The sequence below is a fragment of the Bison bison genome, unplaced genomic scaffold (genome assembly GCF_000754665.1).
Source record: "Bison bison bison isolate TAMUID 2011002044 unplaced genomic scaffold, Bison_UMD1.0 scf7180017864368, whole genome shotgun sequence".
NCBI lineage: Eukaryota > Metazoa > Chordata > Mammalia > Artiodactyla > Bovidae > Bison > Bison bison.
In genome coordinates this window covers 2718481-2736366 of record NW_011494940.1, presented here as the reverse complement: position 1 = coordinate 2736366, position 17886 = coordinate 2718481, and the positions used below count along the sequence as shown (strand labels likewise).

Below are 17886 nucleotides of genomic sequence, written 5' to 3'. Positions count from 1 at the left end.
GAAAGAACCAGAACCCTATTCCTGGCTGCCTTCCTTCCCATCACCCTTGGAATCTGCAAGAGATATGCTGGTCCCCAAGGGTCCTGGAGCAGAAGGAGACTGGCCTCGGGTACATTCCAGGAGCCCTACTGAGACCCCAGGGTGGATGTGCCTGTTGAGTCCCAGAGCAACATGGCGCCAGTTCCAACAGGTTCCCCACAGGTTCCTTTCCTTGGCTTCACCACAGGTGCCCCTTGGGAAATTCACTGCCTAATTCCTTGCCACAGTGTCCCAACCTCTAAAACAAAGCCTGTCCTAGACCACGAGGACCTAAAGGTCTGGAACGAGAAGATGCTAAACTGATCTAAGCAAACTATCTGAGCATTTAACCCAGAAGGACACAAGTTTGCTCCCAGCCCTTTTTCCTTATTCAAAAATAAAGTGAAGTTAAAGGCTCTTTCTCAATCAGCTGGCTTTTGCCCAACATCTGCCCCACTCTTCAGGGCCTTCTGATGGATATTTACTATCCACCTTTCTCTCTTGCCAGCTCAGCTTCCCCTTTGCAAGGACAGAGCTCCATTCCTGGGGGCCATGGTCCAGGGGAGGCCCCTCCCCGGCACCAGGCCCCTGCCTGTCTTCACATTGCCTGAACTGCGATGGCTGCGCCATTACACACCTTGCATTTGCCCCTGCAGCCAAACGCAAGATGCAGAGAACACTGAACTCCATTGTCAGTCAGCGGAGAGAAATAATGCTGTGTGTGTTGTCCTTCAGACGCCCAGGCAAGTAGGAGGTTGCAAGATGTTTATTCAAGACTGATTGGAGGGATGATGCTAGGCGTGAGAAACACATAGGTCCAGGGACGCTGAGAATGCTTTCAAATTCCAAAGAGTTTGCCCCAGCTCTCAGCCTCATTCCACCCCCACACAGACACATTTTTATTTTCAGCAAGTAGTAAAGAAACATGGGCAGGATGGCATATTCACAGTGAGGGAGATGGGAAGAGGACAGCAGGCCTGGGGAGTACTCCATCAGCATATAATTTAGCCCAAGAACAAATGACTTCACAGCAGCCACCATCGGCTCCCAACTCCCCACTCCCCACCCTGCGATGTTACGGATGAGCTTTGGGCTGTGTGGGGCTGAACCAGAAGTGGATGGTTCTGCAACCCTGGCTGAGATCTGCTCCGAAGTCCCTCAAATTTCCTGGGTGGATCCCCCGCCCCTTATCCTGACCTGGTTTCCTGACAAAACTCTTAGCTCTGAAGACCTGGGGTCAAGGACAACTCTAAGCCACATTCCACCTTGGCCTTTTTTTTTTAGCTGAAAGCTGCCCACCGCTGGCTGGACTCAGGCAGGATCACAAAGGAAGACAGGAGGGACAATCCGGGTGCTGGTATGATAAATTGCTTGTGGCAGCTCCTTACCAGTCATGGAAAGGTCTGAGATGGAAGGAAACTCATGCTTTGAGACAATTCCACTCCAGGCCAATGCCCCATCTCTCACAAATCAGGGGAACTCTTTGTCTCTCTCTCCCCAGAGGACTCGACAGGCTGATGGTGGAGCCCAAGGAGGCTCCAAGAATCACAGACATAACTGCATCCCTAGAGCCTGTCGAGCGGAACTCAGGAGAACCCACACCAGGAGGCTGGGAGGGAAGACAGAGGAAAGGATGGGCAGCCATGGGGACTGGGTAGCGGAAGGGTGCCAAGGGTGGTTGGGTCACTCATTCCTTTTTTTCCAACATAAACTCAATCTTCCAGTTTCCACAAATTTAAAGAGATTCAGCCCAGAATGGACAAATTGATTATCAGTTTTCACCAAGGTTTGCCCAAAGAGGATTATACATAATGTTGGGCAATTTGCTTTTTTCTTTCCACTAAACAATATAGCTTGGATGTCTTTCCATTTTTTTCTCCTACTCATTCTCTTAAAGGACAAAATACTATTCTATTTTACGAATGTATTCTATGGTTAACTAGTCCCCTGCCAAAAGACCTACTAGTTGCTTCTATTCTCTGTTTGCTGCTGCTGTTACAAACAATGTCACAATGGACAACCTTACCCACTGGGAGTCCATATTTATTTATAAGATAAAATTCTCTAGCCACAGAATTTGTAGGTCAAAGGGCAGGTGATTTTTAAATACTGACAGGCACTTCGCATGATCCTTCAGACAGGTTAGACTCAGCTCCACTTCTGCGTGTAAAAGAGAGCAGATCCCTAGCTCCTCATCTGTTCCCTTCAACTGCCCCCCATTCCCAGGGAGGTCTGCCTCCATCCACCCAGTTGACTGCCTCCACCTACTAGAAATTTGCAGCAAATTCCCCCAGGAACTCTGGGTTCAGTGGTTCTACCCTGAGTCACACTCGAAAGTACAGACCAAAAAAAAAAAAAACAAAAAACAAAAACCCAGCTCTCTTTGAGACCAAATCAAATGGAATAAAAATAAGAAAGAGTCATTTTGAAATATTGTCCAAGTCAATTCTGTGCTTTGGGAGGACATTCCCCCCCGCCGCCATAAAAGGGGAGAGGTCCTCTCAGCTGAGGACTGTGTATTTTATAAATGACGATGGCAGAGCCTCTCAGAGGTGGCATGTGTTACCTACGCAGGGACACCTGCCAAGGGTACAGAAGAGAGCTGAGATCCAGAATGTGCCTCGTAACCCACCAGAAGGGGCATCATTTATAAATGTCTGCCCAGCCAGGGGATCTTTTTCTACTTTTACACAAAGGTGCCATACGGGTGAGCTGAGGCTCTGGGTGAAGGACCTTTTCTGAAATGTTGGCTTGTGTGAAAAATTCAAAGGCAAACGTGTGAAGCCTCCAGGAAGAGGGTGGTACATTTTTTTTTTTGATCATGCTGCTTCATGTTCTCTGGATAGGCCCTGACGCTTTGAGGTTCAAGCCGGAGGCTCCTTATCTCTGACTTTCAGATGCTCCCCTGGCATCTTTACTCAAACCTATAGCCGCAGGCTGGTGAGGTGGTACACATCCTGAGAGCCAGGCCTGCCCCGGTGGTACACAATCAGAACCGGATACAGAAATGACTGACATTTGGCCCAAGGTCTTGGGGGTTTTATTTTTGCTTTTAGCAGGCTTAAGAGTAGGTCTGATTACCCAGAGAGGGAACAAATTCACCTGAGATGGATCTCTTGTCATTTGCAAAGTTGTTGATTCCAGCCCTGGATTGTTGAGTTTCTCAACACTTAGGTGCAGGTATGGGGGAGCCATTCTGCCTTGGGCGGGCCTGACTTGCCTGGGGTCTTCTGCCACCTGAGGATATGATTACACCTCTGAGGGCCCATCCTCAACCAGGCTGGTGCTCATCCTTGCAGAGAGGGTCCTCCCCCGGGACCCTGGCCGTCTCTGAGCAGCCACCTTGGCGTCTACTCCAAGCGTGAGGACTGAGCCCCAGGAAACCTCTCGAAGATCACAGATACAGACACGGTACTGCTGGGCACGTGGCTACAGGCCACCCCCCTAGGGGCTCTCCTTTTCCTTTCCCTAGACCCAAGGATGGGGCAAGTCCAAAGTCAGTCGTGACCCCAGCTGCTCTACGTTCAGCTTCCTGGAGACCCACGTGCCTGAGTACATGTCTGTAGCCAGAAGGACCAGACGCTGGTAACGTAGCTTCTTGCCTCAGTCCCACCAACAATGAGACTCTAAGTCCTCAGATATATGAGCAGCATAGTAGATGCTCCTTGGCTTTGCCAGAAACCTGACTTCCCTGACTTATAAAATGGGCTTATAACACTTTTACCTCTCCCTTCCCTCTCTCCCTCCAGGGCTATGGTTAAAGACCAAAGGAAGTGGCAAATGATAAATGAAAACATTTTGTGTGTGTGGGTGCTAGTCGCCCAGTTGTGTCTGACTCTTTGCAACCCTATGAACTTTAACCCACCAGGCTTCTCTGTCCATGGAATCCTCCAGGCAAGGATACTGGAGTGGGTTGCCATTTCCTTCTCCAGGGAATCTTCCCAACCCAGGGGTCAAACCCGGGCCTCCTGTATCGGCAGGCAGATTCTTTACCATCTGAGTCACCAGTGTATTGTTCAGATACTGGCTACAACGATGATTCGACCAGAGCGCTCCATCCGCAGGTGGCTCTGATGGGTGGAGTGAATGTAAACCCAGTCAGCTAATCAGTCCTTCCAGGGATTTCTCCAACACAGATATTGAAGGAGACTGCCTTTCTGCCAGCTGTGTTGAGTGCTGAGTCTGGGCTGCTAAGTGGCCACCTTGCATTCCCCATGAGGAGAAGACAGTGTTAGAGGTGGATAGAGACACACAGAGCCCCCACTACAACAGCTGAGCCCCTGGATGAAGCTGTGCCTGAAGCCCAAATCCACTCTGGGATTCACTTTTCTGTCAACCACTTCCCATTTTTTGCTTAGGCAGATTCAACTTGAATGTCTGGTATTTATGACTGAAGGAATTTCAACTATCTCTTGGATGCATTTTAATAATTAATATATTAGTTTTCTAATCATAAAATAAAGTTTTTAAGGGAAAAATCTTGATAACTTTTAAGTTAGTACACCTATCAGCAACATGAGGAAGCAGAAGAAGCACTGAACAGAGAAATCAAGCAACCTGGATTCTCTGCTGCTTCCCATGAGAATTGCTGTGTAAGTTTGAGCAAATCTCCCAACTTGTCTGAAAGTGAAAGTCACTCATTCATGCCAGCTTTTTGCAGCCCCATGGACTATACAGTCCGTGGAATTCTCCAGGCCAGAATACTGGAGTAGGTAGCCTTTCGCTTCTCCAGGGGAGCTCCCCAACCCAGGGATCGAACTCAGGTCTCCCGTATTGCAGGTGGATTCTTTACCAGCTGAGCCACAAGGGAAGCCCAAGAATACTGGAGTGTCTGGACCTTAATAAAATAAAGAATTGGAGTTAATGATGTCTGACATGTTTACAGTGCTAAACATTTTTGATTCTATAAAAGATAATCCAATTAGTCTGACATAAAGTATTCTTAATAAAGGCTTTTTAAATAAACATTAAGAATAAAGACTTTAAAAAAGAATAAAGACAATTTCAAGTTGATGTCAAGCATTTATAATAAAATCCTTTAACAAATTACATATGAGATGCCCTTATATAGTCCGTGGGATTGCAAAGAGTCAAGATAGGACTGAGCAACTAATACTTTCACTTTCACTATATACATGTAAAATATTCATTGCATCACTGCTTAAATTGGAAAAATATCCCTGGTGGCTCAGACAGTGAAGAATCCGCCTGCAGTGTGGAAGAACTGGGTTTGATCTCTGGGTTGGGAAGATCCCCTGGAGGAAGGCATGGCAACTCACTCCAGTATTCTTGCCTGGAGAATCCCCAAGGACAGAGACCCTGGCAAGCTATAGTCCACAGGGTCACAAAGAGTTGGACATGACTGAATGACTAAGCACCTGAGAAATGAAAATTGGGAACAGTTTGGGTAGACTCCAGGAGTTGGTGATGGACAGGGAGGCCTGGCATGCTGCCATGGGGTCACAAAGAGTCGGATACGACTGAGCAACTGAACTGAACTGAACTGGTTAAATAAGTTGTGGTGCATTCATACAATGGAATATCGTGTAACTGTGGAAAAGAAATGAAGAAATTCTTTACATATTGACATGGCCAGTGCCTGAGGCACATTTTTAAGGGAAAGGGCAAAATGCAAGGTGGTTGTGCTGCATGAAAAGAGGAAGGGAAAGTCATACAGATGTAATTCCTGTGTGTGCATAACCTGTGTCTTGAAGAATCCCTGAAGACTGGTACCATTGATGCCTCTTTGGAGCCTGGGTCTTATTTTTCACTATAAAACATATCCTTTTATATCTTTGGGATGTGACTGCATTACCTACTCAGTTTTTTTTAATTTTTAATTGAAAGGGTAAGAAATGGCAAATACTATTACATATTGCTTGTTTGATCCTCATGAGGAAGCTGCAAGGCTGGCTAGGAATCCCAAGTACCACTGTGCTATTTACAGATGCAGAAATACACCCAGAGGGTTCACATACTCCAACACAGAGACACCAGCAACAGACACCCGAATAGTCCCCTCACTCAAGTCTACACAGCCGACGGGCATGGGCTCACTCTCTCACTATAGCACCTACTGCAAAGCTCTGCTTAGGGTGGAATTAAAATGGGTCCAGGTAAGGCTCAAGTCAGGGATTACCTCTTCACTCATCAGACCACTTCCAGATCTGGAACAAGAGAGGAGGGAGCCAACACCTCCAAAATAAATTGTTCATATTGATAATTGTTTAATAAAGGCATGTAGATGGTGTGGAGTCATGCCATCCTGACTTGTGGTCCAACCACCTGTACATCTTCAAACCTCAACATGTGTTCTAAGGACGCAGTCCTTGGGATTGGATAAAATGCAAATTCTAACTCAGCAGGGGTGAGGACCAAAGGCTCCCAAGTGATGCCTATCCTGATAGTCAAGACCATACTTGGAGTGTAATTCTAGAACCATACCAGCTGACATGGTCACCACTAGCCACGTGTGGCAGTCGAGCTCTGAATGCAGCTAGCTTACAATGAAATGTGTTAAAAGTTTAAGATACACACTGGAATTAAAAAACTATACCAAAAAAAGAAAAATTTCTCATTCATAATTTTTATCCTGATAATATGCTAAAATAATATTATTAAGTTAAACAGAATCTATTGTTTAAAATTACTGTCACCAGGTTTCTTTTTCTTTTTTTTTAATGTGGCTACTAGAAAATGTAAAAAGATACATGTGGCTCATAATCCTGCTCCAGGAGACTTGGTTCTCCTATAACCTGCATCTCAGGGAGTTTGGGACCACCTCAGTCATCACCCTGGAGTGTCTGCAAGGGTCTGTAAATGAGGCAAGGCCATTTGAGAACTTGGGTGGAGTACCTACCCCTAACAAATAAAACTTTTTCACAAGTGAAATCTGGGTTAGAGTGAGCACCTGAAGCATGCTTATCAATGGAACTGTAAGAAAGCATCCAAATAACTGGTTTAGCAGAGATTTTTCAGGAAAAAAACGCGGCCTTGGGAGCCAGTGTGGAAAGGCAGGCGTGAGGTAACTTTGCCAGACAACCACCCCTGCCAGGTCTGTGCTGTTTGGGGCCAGTGGAAGGGGGCAAGTCAGCTCTGCCTTTATTCCACTTAACAGCATTCCTGAGTCACATCCCAGCTCCAGCAGCCCCCAAAGCAGAGGTTCCCTTAAAGCCAAGGACCCAGGGCCATCACTTGGCCTTGCTGCAGCCCACAAGGTCTGAAGACAGCCATCTGTTCAGAAGTGTAATAATAGACCAGTAAAGAAACTAACCAACTCTTTCTGCAGGGCCACAAAGCCATCAGTGTCACCTAGAAGCAAATCCTGAACTCAAACTCTTTTATTTCTATGTCCCAGATGGGTTCCATTTTTAGTGACTGGCCCTTATTGTGTAAGATGCTCCATTAGTTCATTCTCAGTGAGGTGGGAGAAGGTGCATAGGGCACTGTTCTCCTCAGATCACAGTCTGGGACTAGGTTTCTTTACTTGAAACCCCAGGAAGGTATCACCCAGCCCCAGATAGCTGCAACTCCTTCAGCTCTGCTGGAAAGTCGTTCATCCTGGGCCTGTTCCCGCCCTGCACCTGCTTGCTGTCCTCTCCTGGGGTAGCAAGAGAATGACAAAAGGAAGGGGAAGGCCTGAGACCCACCCCCCAGAGGGCGAGAAGTTTGGGGGTGTTGGGTGGGGGGCAGGTGAATGTGTTTATTTCATGAAAGCGCCGTGTGGGCACATGCACTCTCTCGGAAAACTCCGCAGAGCAACTTCGTCCTTGGCCAGCCCAGCACTCCCTGCCTCTCCTGTCTCGGCCCAGCCAAGTTCCACCGGGCACTCACCAGGTTTTATTTCTAGCAGCCGCAGTTTCGGATCCTCAGGCGGGTGCAATCGTCTCTTCTTACGCCAGCAGCGGGCAGGGTATGTGTACAGCTGGCCCGGGGCAAGGCCTGTGGACAGAGAAGACATAAAGGTTAAAGGCTCCAGGCTGGATGGGGCCTTGGAAACCACCCTGTCTGACCTTCTCAATCACAGTAAGAATGAGGCCCAGAGAAGTGAAGGGGCGTGTGAAGGTCACACACCTGGTAAATGGTGGAGCCCAGGCAAAATCTAGGTCCCCTGAGCCCAGGACCCTGGGGCTCTGACTGCTCTCCATTGCTGTCTCAGTAGGCACATCCCAAAAGTGAGCCATCATTGTTACCAAAATCAGTTCTGCTCTCTTAGCCTAGGGAGAAGATCAGGAAGACCTCAAACCACAGGAGGGACTTTTCCAGATTTATCCCCATCACGGGGTTTCCAAGGCCGTGTATGTCCAGCTACTTTCCATCAACTGCCCCTCTGCCCAGGCCAAGCAGGTGCCCTTCAAGGTGGGCGGCAGGCGTCATTCTGTCTACCTGCGGACAGTCTGGATGGGGAAACATCTCAAGGAAACAGAGTCAGGCTGCCAGATCTCCTAGCCGCTGGCTTCTTCCACCCACTGACAGCTGCTGGCAGCTTGCTGAAGCCGAAGGGAGTCCCTGGCAACCTCCTTCAGAATATAAGCCTTTCCTGGGAGCAGGCTCCACGCCTGCACAGCCGGCATATCTGTACATCCCTGTCTGAAGTGAAGTGAAAGTCGCTCAGTCGTGTCCAACTCTTTGCGACCCCCTGGACTATACGGTCCATGGAATTCTCCAGGCCAGAATACTAGAGCATTTCCCTTCTCCAGGGGATCTTCCCAATCCCCTGGGATCGAACCCAGGTCTCCCACATTGCAGGAGGATTCCTTACCAGCTAAGCCACAAGGGAAGCCCACATCCCTGCCTGGGCTTTACCAAAAAGAAACAGGCTGGAGCCCAGTGCTGGGCTTATGGATCACACAGTCTCCCAACAAGAACCTCCACTTGGATTTGGCCTTTGACACGAAAGCGCCACACCTGTCGTGTGTCAGGCCAAGCACCCCATGAGGAGCCATCCTGCTCATCAGCCAACACTCTTGTGGTTCACGTGGCACACAGTGAACATGGAAGATGTGGCATCCAGAGGCTTGGAAGAACACGGACTTCCCACACTAGACCCTGGTCTGTTTCCAGAGAAGAGGGCAGGGGATGGAGGCTAAGGGCAGAGGAACAGGGCTGAAAACTGGTTAGGTGATCTGCAGATTCAAAAGCCTGCCCGATGCACCCCCAAATAAACCAGCAAGTCAACTGACCCACCCCCACCATTAGAGAGAAAAGCCTGACATCAGAATCCCCAGAACTGGAACCGTGGATGACACAGAGAAGAATCAAATGAAACACTTGCCGAGTGAGTGAGGGAAAGAATATGTTCCAGTTCACGGAAGTCACAACTCCGTCTTCTGTAGATGAACATGGCACGTGACAACTGTTAGAGACAGGCAGCCCCCCTCCCCAACAAAAGGGGCCCTTCCTAGACCTCGGACCATGGGTGCAAAACATCAGGACCCTTTTCCCGTCTTCTGTCTTCCATTTTGGGGCTTTTAAAGTTAAGAGAGGGCCTTCCCTGGAAGTCCAGTGGTTAGATTTCACTTTCCAATGGCAGGGCTTGCAGGTTCAATCCCTGGTCAGGGAGCTAAGGTTTCACATGCCTCAAAGTCAAAAAACCAAAACATGAAACAAAAATAATATGGTAACAAAGTCAATGAAGATTTTTAAAATGGTCCACATCAAAAAGTCTTTTAAAAATTAAAAATAATAAAAGCTGAGAGAAAAAATGTCTTCATTTTTGCATTTTTGAGAGAAAAACCTACAAAAGTTTCACTGTTATACCTCCATTCATTCATTTTTCATTTGTGTTGTCATCTCTACCCATACACTGGTTTAGGTCCAGAGCTGAGGTGACTACTCCAGCATTAAAGGAGACAAAATTTTGTTTTGTTTGAAAAGTGAATGAATTTATGATTCCTATAAATGGGTACATTGAGTTGGAGTCCCTTCCAGATGTTTTGGCCACTGCTGGGGCCGGTGTTCCCCAGGATCCCAGAGAAGGCCAAGTATAAGGGCTGGCCTGCTGCTCCATATCCCAGAACTTGTCCTTAAAATGCCCCCTCATCTTGGATGAGCAATTCTTATTCCAGGCTGAAGCCAAAAATTACCTGGAGAACTTACTACTAACACCAATGCCCCAAACCATGCCAGAGCTACCCCGTCCACATGGAGGTTTGGGGGGAACTGAACACCTCTTTGTTTTAACACACTTTACAGACTGTCATACTATCTGACAAAGAAACTCTGGATGTCTAAGCACCAAAGAGTTACTACTTGGATATTCCCTCTGATGTACCAAGACCAGTCTAATCATTTTTCCAGTAGGTTCCCAAGGTTTCCTGTAGTTTTCCCAAGCCATTGTCATTAACTGCTTGCTTACTAGACTGTCATCCCCACTGGTTTAATAAGATGCAAGGTGGCAGGAGTCATGTCCATCTCAAGTATCCCCAAAGCTTAGCACAGTGCCTGGCATTCTCAACCAGAATGGTTGAGTTTCAGAAACACAGGAAGTGGATGACCCTTGGCTCCTGCTGTTTCTGACTCCAGGAGACTCCTCCACCCGCCTCCAAACCATCCAAGAGGGACCTGTTGCACTGAACACAAAACCCACCCCACCACCCCAAGAAGGGAGTCTCTGTGCTGTAGGCTCCTTCTTGCCCCACAGGCTGCTTTCATGGTATTTCCACTCTGACCAAAAACAGGTCCATGAAAAGGAACTGGTCCTGACCAGCACTCTCACAAAGGTCTAAGTGACCGGAGGTTGAAATCATTAGCCCTTGTCCAAGTCATCCACCCTCCTTGAGGCTGCCATCACCACACTGCCTGGTCAGCTGCCTCGGGCCACTCAGCTACAGGTCCATTCTCCCGAGAGAGTCCATTTTAGGAAGTACATTGAATGCCCAGAAGAAGGGGCTGTCTTTATTTCCTTCTGTAACTTTCTCTGGTGGATGGAGGAGCCCCACGGTGCAGAGGATAAGCAGGAGTCCTCATACCCCCATTTGAGTCGCCTTGGGAATTTCACCATACCTCTCTGAGCCTGTCTCCTTGCCTTAGGATAAAGGTGATAATAATACCTACCTTACAAGGACTGTTGGGGGATTAGCTTATATTCAAGAAGAAGCTCTTTATAGCCATGAAGTCTCATACAGACATCAGTTCTTAATTATCAGGAGTTAGCTAACTTAAACAAGCCTGGACTCTGCCCATGTGGCCCCCATCTGGCATGACATGACTGCTCTTTGCTCCTCTAGCCACAAGGGGGGCAACGGGCTCCCCTTTGATGCCTGCTTCAACTCCTATCAACAAGCAAATGCCCCCAAGAGCTCTCTCAGGGCTCCTGCACCCTTTCTTGCCCTCCTCCCTGGGCTGACAAGTACCAGGGTGCCTTTATAGGGCAACACATTGAGCCCTGGAGTTCCACTTACACAGGGATGAGCAGAGCCCCATGAGAATTATGTTGTTTATCTCATTAGAACAGGAGGCACATAACTCAAAGCCCATGTGTCTGTGTGGTAGGATGGAGGAGGGGGTGGGGAAAAGGGAAGCACAGCTGCAGCTGGGGAAATTAACCTGAAGGAGAAAGTCTGGGGATGAGGGAAATGAGATGGATATAGAGGAGAGGAAGGCAGGAGACAAGAGGAGGTGACCAGCCTTCCCAGTAACCAAGACCACAGCAATCCCTCCACTCACACACCCCACTGAGCAAACTGTTTTGCTATTACTTTGAGCTGCAACTCCAGGTACACTTATATACAAGTGTGAGCATGGCAGACACACACACACACATACACACACAGCCACTCAGGAACTCACCCACTGGCTGCGGGAAGAACTGGCTCCACAGGAAGATTCAGCAGGATGAGCTGGGTGCCTGCACATGTAAATTGCTTGTCACATGCATGGCCCACGTTCAGCAGGTGGATCCTGAGTGTTATGAGCCTCTCTGACAGACACAGCATGAGCCATTAAGAATTCAGAAGATGAAATGGGATGGGAACAGATTTGAAAAGAAGAATCAGAATATCTTCCTCTTCCCCAGAACAGAGCTGAGCTGTGGCAGTTCAAGCCCACCCAGAGAAGGGCTCTGCCCACAGCAGCTCAGAGAGTGGCCTGAGGTTCCCTACTCATTGCTTCACAGGACACACTGCCCCACTGTTGGTCACTGTCGATGTGACAGTTTCACCTCATCCTTATTTGAAATCAAAATCTACCTTCCTGTTGTTTACCTATGCCAGTTTGTCGACCCTTGATCCCAAGAGTGGACAGGTGTCATCTGCATCCCGAACGCCCATCCCACCCACCTGCTTGGGTTCGGAGGAGAGCCAGCTGAGAGAACGAAGAACCAGAGGGCATTAAGAGTAGAGGAAAGAGGCAGTGACTGCACCTGCCTGAGAGCCTGGGACTCTCCACCAAGACAGGGCATCAGAACTGCAGAAGTCAGTATTGAAAAGGGGTCCAGCCCAATCCTTCCAAGCCAGAATAGGAGAGATTCACCAAGGCAGCTGTAGTTTGAAAACCTCCCACATAAGGAACTTGGCACTAGATCAGATCTTACTCATGTTTATTTCCCCAGGGCCCACAGATGATAGGTGCACTGTTTGTGGCTGAAGATGACAATTTGGACCAAGTCTGCAGAGCTGGAAGGATGAGTAATAAGCCCCAGGTAGGGCTTGAGGGGCAGGGAAGATGTATTTCCCAAGCACTTACAGCTGCGTCACTTCTTGGTGCTCTGTCCTCCTCTCTCCTCTTGGCTTATTTAAGAGCTGCCCGGATCGCATGGACTATCTCTTCAGTAAAGCATTCCTGAACTATCCCAGACCACAGTGCCTTTTCTCTTCCCTGAAAGTCTGGAGTCCTGGGTACCTGGCAGCTCAGCCAGCAGCCAGCATGGCTCTCCATCTGGCTCGCCAAACATCCCCTTCCAGCCTCCCCTCCTATTCTTGGGAGCTCCTCTCTAACATTCAAGTGCAGTGTCCCATGTGACAGGACTGCGCAGGCAAGGTAGACCTCAAATCCAGAATGCTGCCTGCTTCTTCTGGCCCAGAGATCTCCCCGAAGTCCCTCATAACATTCAAGTGCAGTGTCCCATGTGACAGGACTGCACAGGCAAGGTAGTCCTCAAATCCAGAATGCTGCCTGCTTCTTCTGGCCCAGAGATCTCCCCGAAGTGACAGGACTGCGCAGGCAAGGTAGACCTCAAATCCAGAATGCTGCCTGCTTCTTCTGGCCCAGAGATCTCCCCGAAGTCCCTCATAACATTCAAGTGCAGTGTCCCATGTGACAGGACTGCACAGGCAAGGTAGTCCTCAAATCCAGAATGCTGCCTGCTTCTTCTGGCCCAGAGATCTCCCCGAAGTGACAGGACTGCGCAGGCAAGGTAGACCTCAAATCCAGAATGCTGCCTGCTTCTTCTGGCCCAGAGATCTCCCAGAAGTCCCTCACTGGTCTCATCACACTCAAAACCTGACACAGCAGAACTTGCCTTGTGCTCCCGTGCTTACAGCTTTGCCTTCCAGTGCAGGGGCGCAGGCTCACTCCCTGGCTGGGGAGCAAAATCCCACACCCATGCCTGTGGCCAAAAAGCCAAAACATAAAACAGAAGCAAAATTGTAACAAAATCAAAAAAGTCTTTAAAAATGGTCCAGGTCAAAAAAAAAAAAAAAAAACCCTGCCACAGGACAGTAGCTAACATTCACTGAGCTCTTCATCTGTTCCAGGCTAGCACCTCACGGTCACTGCTATCTCACTGTGACAACAGCCATTCCATCGCCAGTCCATACGCAGCAGGCTTGAAACACAGAGCTCCCCTTGCCAAAACGCTCAGGAAAGGAACTCTGGCCCTCCTACCCACCCTCATCAAGCCACTTCTTGTGGAATTTATTTCTTCTTTCCTATCACATCACCAACTAAAATTGCTCATGGGGAAATGCATCTTGGTAATACAAAAAACATTATAGTAGAGTATATAAAATGTGTGGAGAATCAGATACTGACTAGGACATTCTTTCTAAATTTGTCAGAAATTTTTACAGTATCAACATTATAACATGGAACGGGAGCTTAGAAGTTATTGAATCTGATTCTTACCAGACACAAGAATTGCCTCTACACTATCCCTGACTTGAGTCTCCACTCTGGCCTCTGTTTCAATAATTCTAGTCCTTACCCTTCCACGAAGCAGTCTCCTATGCTGCTGAAATATTTTATTGTTAGAAATATGTCTACCAATCTCATCCACCACTGGTGAGAATGCAAAAGGGCTCAACCCCCTGTCTGAGTTTCTGGTGTCTCAGACAGTAAACAATCCACCTGCAACGCAGGAGACCCACATTTACTCCCTGAGTGGGGAAGATCCCCTGGAGAAAGAAATAGTTACCCACTCCAGTATTCTTGCCTGGAGACTTCCATGGATAGAATATCCTGGAAGGCTACAGCCCATGGAGTCGCAAACAGTAGGACATGACTGAGCAACTAACACTATGAAAGAGAATTTGGCATATCTAACAAAACTGCATACATGTTGCCCTTTGACCCAGCAATTCCACTTCCAGGAATCTCTATCACAGATTCACACACAAAAATACAAAAACATGCATTCATCGTGGTATATTCAATACTAGAGAAAAGGTGAAAGCAATCCAATGTCCATTATAGGGACCTGGTTGAATAAATAATGGTACAGCCTCATAATGGACTATAATGAAGTTATGGAAAGAAGTGGGGGGAGGAGATAGTGGGGGCAGGGGAGTATACACTGCAATGGAATATATCATTAAGTGAAAAATGTAAGGTAGAGAATAGTGTGCATATTATATTATCATTTCTTTAACAAATGGGGATATACACACACAGATGCATACATACTGTGTTTTTACATGGCTTTTTTTTTTTATGGAAAGATAAACCAAAAACTATTTTTTAAAGTTGCTTACAGATAGAACAAAAATAATAATAATAATAGTAACAAGAAGAAAAGAAAGTTGTCTTTTCTTAGAAAAGGAAAAGAAAATAGAAAGAGGAAAGGAACAGGATAAAAGAACAGAGATAGAAGAGGGCTAAACTCTCTCTCTGAATATACCATGCTTTGTAGATTTGACTTTAAAACCAGTAAATATTTGATATTATTACAAAGGAAAATTAAAATATAAAAGCAAACTAAGATCATGGGATCTAGTCACATCACTTCATGGCAAATAGGGGAAATACGGAAACAGTGGCAGATTTTATTTTCTTGGGCTCCAAAATCACTGAAGACAGTGACTACAGTGATGAAATTAAAAGACTCTTGCTTCCTGGAAGAAAACTATGACAAACAGACAGTATATTAAAAAGCAGAGACATCATTTGGCTGACAAAGGTTCATATAGTCAAAGCTATGATTTTTCCAGTAGTCACATATGGATGTAAGAATTGGATCATAAAAGGGCTGAGCACCAAAGAATTGATGCTTCTTACTATGGTGTTGGAGAAGACTCTTGAGAGTCCTTGGACTGCAAGGAGATCAAACTAGTCAATCCTAAAGCAAATCAACCCTGAATATTCATTAGAAGGACTGATGCTGAAGCTGAAGCTCCAATCCTTTGGCCATCTGATGTGAAGCGCCTCCTCACTGGAAAAGACCCTGATGCTGGGAAAGATTGAGGGCAGGAGGAGAAGTGGGTGACAGAGGATGAAATGGTTGGATGGCATCAATGTACATGAATTTGAGCAAACTTTGGGAGATAGTGAAGGACAGGGAGGGAAGCCTGGTGTGCTGCAGTCCATGGGGTCACAAAGAGCAGGACACACCTTAGTGATTGAACAAGAAAAGCAAACATCTGCCTCTGGCTAAGATGCATATCAAGGGCCAGGTTTACCTTCCCACCTGAAGCCAAGATAGAAAAAAAATGAAACAAGAGTTTTCAAGATACTGGACATCAAGCGATGAAGGACAGTGATCCTTTAGATACTGAAAATGAGCAAGGTGAGCCCTGTGATTGCCCTAGCTTACTCGCTTGAGAGTCTCCAAAGTGCAGCACATCGAGGAGGAACATGGGTAGAACTCAGCTGACTTCTTGAGTTGAAGAGAAAGAGCTGAGAGTCTGGGAAGACCAAGGTGACTAGAATTCAAGGAAAAGAATAGTCAACAGGGATTTCCCTGGTGGTCCAATGGTTAAGAACTTGCCTTCCAATGCAGAGCATGTGAATTCAATCCCTGGTTGGGGAACTAAGATTCCACATGCCAAAGAGCAACTAAGTCTGTGTGCCACAGCAAAAGAAAGCCCATGTGCCACAATGCAGAGTCCATGTGTTGCGACAAAGACCTCGTGCGGCCAAAATTTAAATAAATAAATAAACACTTTAAAAATAATTAAAAAAAAAAAGAACAGCAAACACAAGAAAGCTGCTCAGAGAAAGAACTGTGGAGATACACAAAGGGTCTCCTTCAAGTATTCAGCTCAGTATTGATCACAGCATGCTTGTGAGGAACCTACTAAATGCCAAGAGAAGAACCACCTGAAAGAACATAGGTGTGCTTAGTGTGCACTAGGGGCTGGGAACAGTCTGTTCCCACCAGCACACTGGAAACGCCTCATGATTCATGGAGCACTGGGCAGGGTACAGAGAATGGTCTTGCCTTGCTAATGGGGAATCAGCCCTAAATTAAGCGCTGTTCAAGTTCAAAGTAAGACAAGAAAAGATCAAACTGTTTCCAAGTAACTTGACAGTGATTCAAAACAAAGTTCCAGAATATCTATAGGAATGAAAAATATATACAGTACCCAGCAAGGTAAAATTCACAATGTTGGGCATCCAATTCAAAATTACAAGGCATGTAAAGAAGCTACAAAATGGCCTACAATGAGAGGGGAAAAAAAAACAATTAAAACCAACCCAGAACTGACACTGATGTTAGAATTAGCAGAAAGACACTAAAACAGTTATTATTTATATTCCACATGTTTAAAAGCTTAAACAGTCTGTTTTAAAAGACTCAAATTTAACTTATAAAAATGAAAACTACAATGTGTGAGATTAAAAACATACCGGATGGAATTAAGGTCAGATTAGACATTAGAGAAGAAAAGATTAGAACACCTAAAAACATGGCAATTAAAAACTATCTAAAATAAAAATCCATGAGAAAATGAGAATTTTTTAAAAAAAAGCAGAACAGCATAGTGAGACAAGTTCAAACAACCTACTATGTGTCTAATTAGCATCCCTAAAGAGAAGAGAGGGAAGAAAAAATATTTGTAGAAACAGGGCTGGATATTTTCAGTCTGATGAAAACTATAAACCTGCTGCTCCAACAGAACTAAGTATAAGAAGCATGAAAAAAAAAACTGTAGCAATGTATATCACAGTCAAAATTGCTCAAAAACAGTGATAAAGAGAAAATATGAAAAGTAGCCAGAGAAAAGAGCTATATTACAAATAAAGGAACAAAGAGAAGGATGATTTCTCATCAGAAACTCTGCAAGCAAGGAAGTAGTAGTTCAATCATTGTAATACTGAAAGGGAAAAAAGAAACGTGTCAATTTAGAGACTATACCCAGCAAAAATAACTTTTAAAAAACTAAAGCAAGCTAAAGATATTTTCAGATACACAAAAGTTGAAAGAATTAATCATCAACAGGCCTAGGCTACAAGAAATGTTAAAAGAAAACTTTAGGCAGAAGAAAATTGATACTAGATCTAATTAAGGATCTACACAAAGAAATAAAGAACATTAGAAATGGCTTTTTGTATATCAGTAATCATATAAGAGGAACTAAAAACCCTCTTGATGAAAGTGAAAGAGGAGAGTGAAAAAGTTGGCTTAAAGCTCAACATTCAGAAAATGAAGATCATGGCATCTGGTCCCATCACTTCATGGCAAATAGATGGGGAAACAGTGGAGACTTTATT

The 17886-nt window shown here is 46.0% G+C and overlaps 1 protein-coding gene across 5 annotated transcripts in view; it reads right to left on the bottom strand.

The window, feature by feature from the left end:
• DPF3 (D4, zinc and double PHD fingers, family 3) overlaps positions 1-17886 on the bottom strand; it is a 295296-nt gene that overhangs the window by 151135 nt on the left and 126275 nt on the right. For all 5 annotated transcript variants that reach the window (XM_010855808.1, XM_010855812.1, XM_010855809.1 and 2 more), the window contains one exon: positions 7852-7959. In XM_010855808.1, the coding sequence (XP_010854110.1) occupies positions 7852-7959 (108 nt within the window). The remainder of the gene's footprint in view (positions 1-7851; positions 7960-17886) is intronic.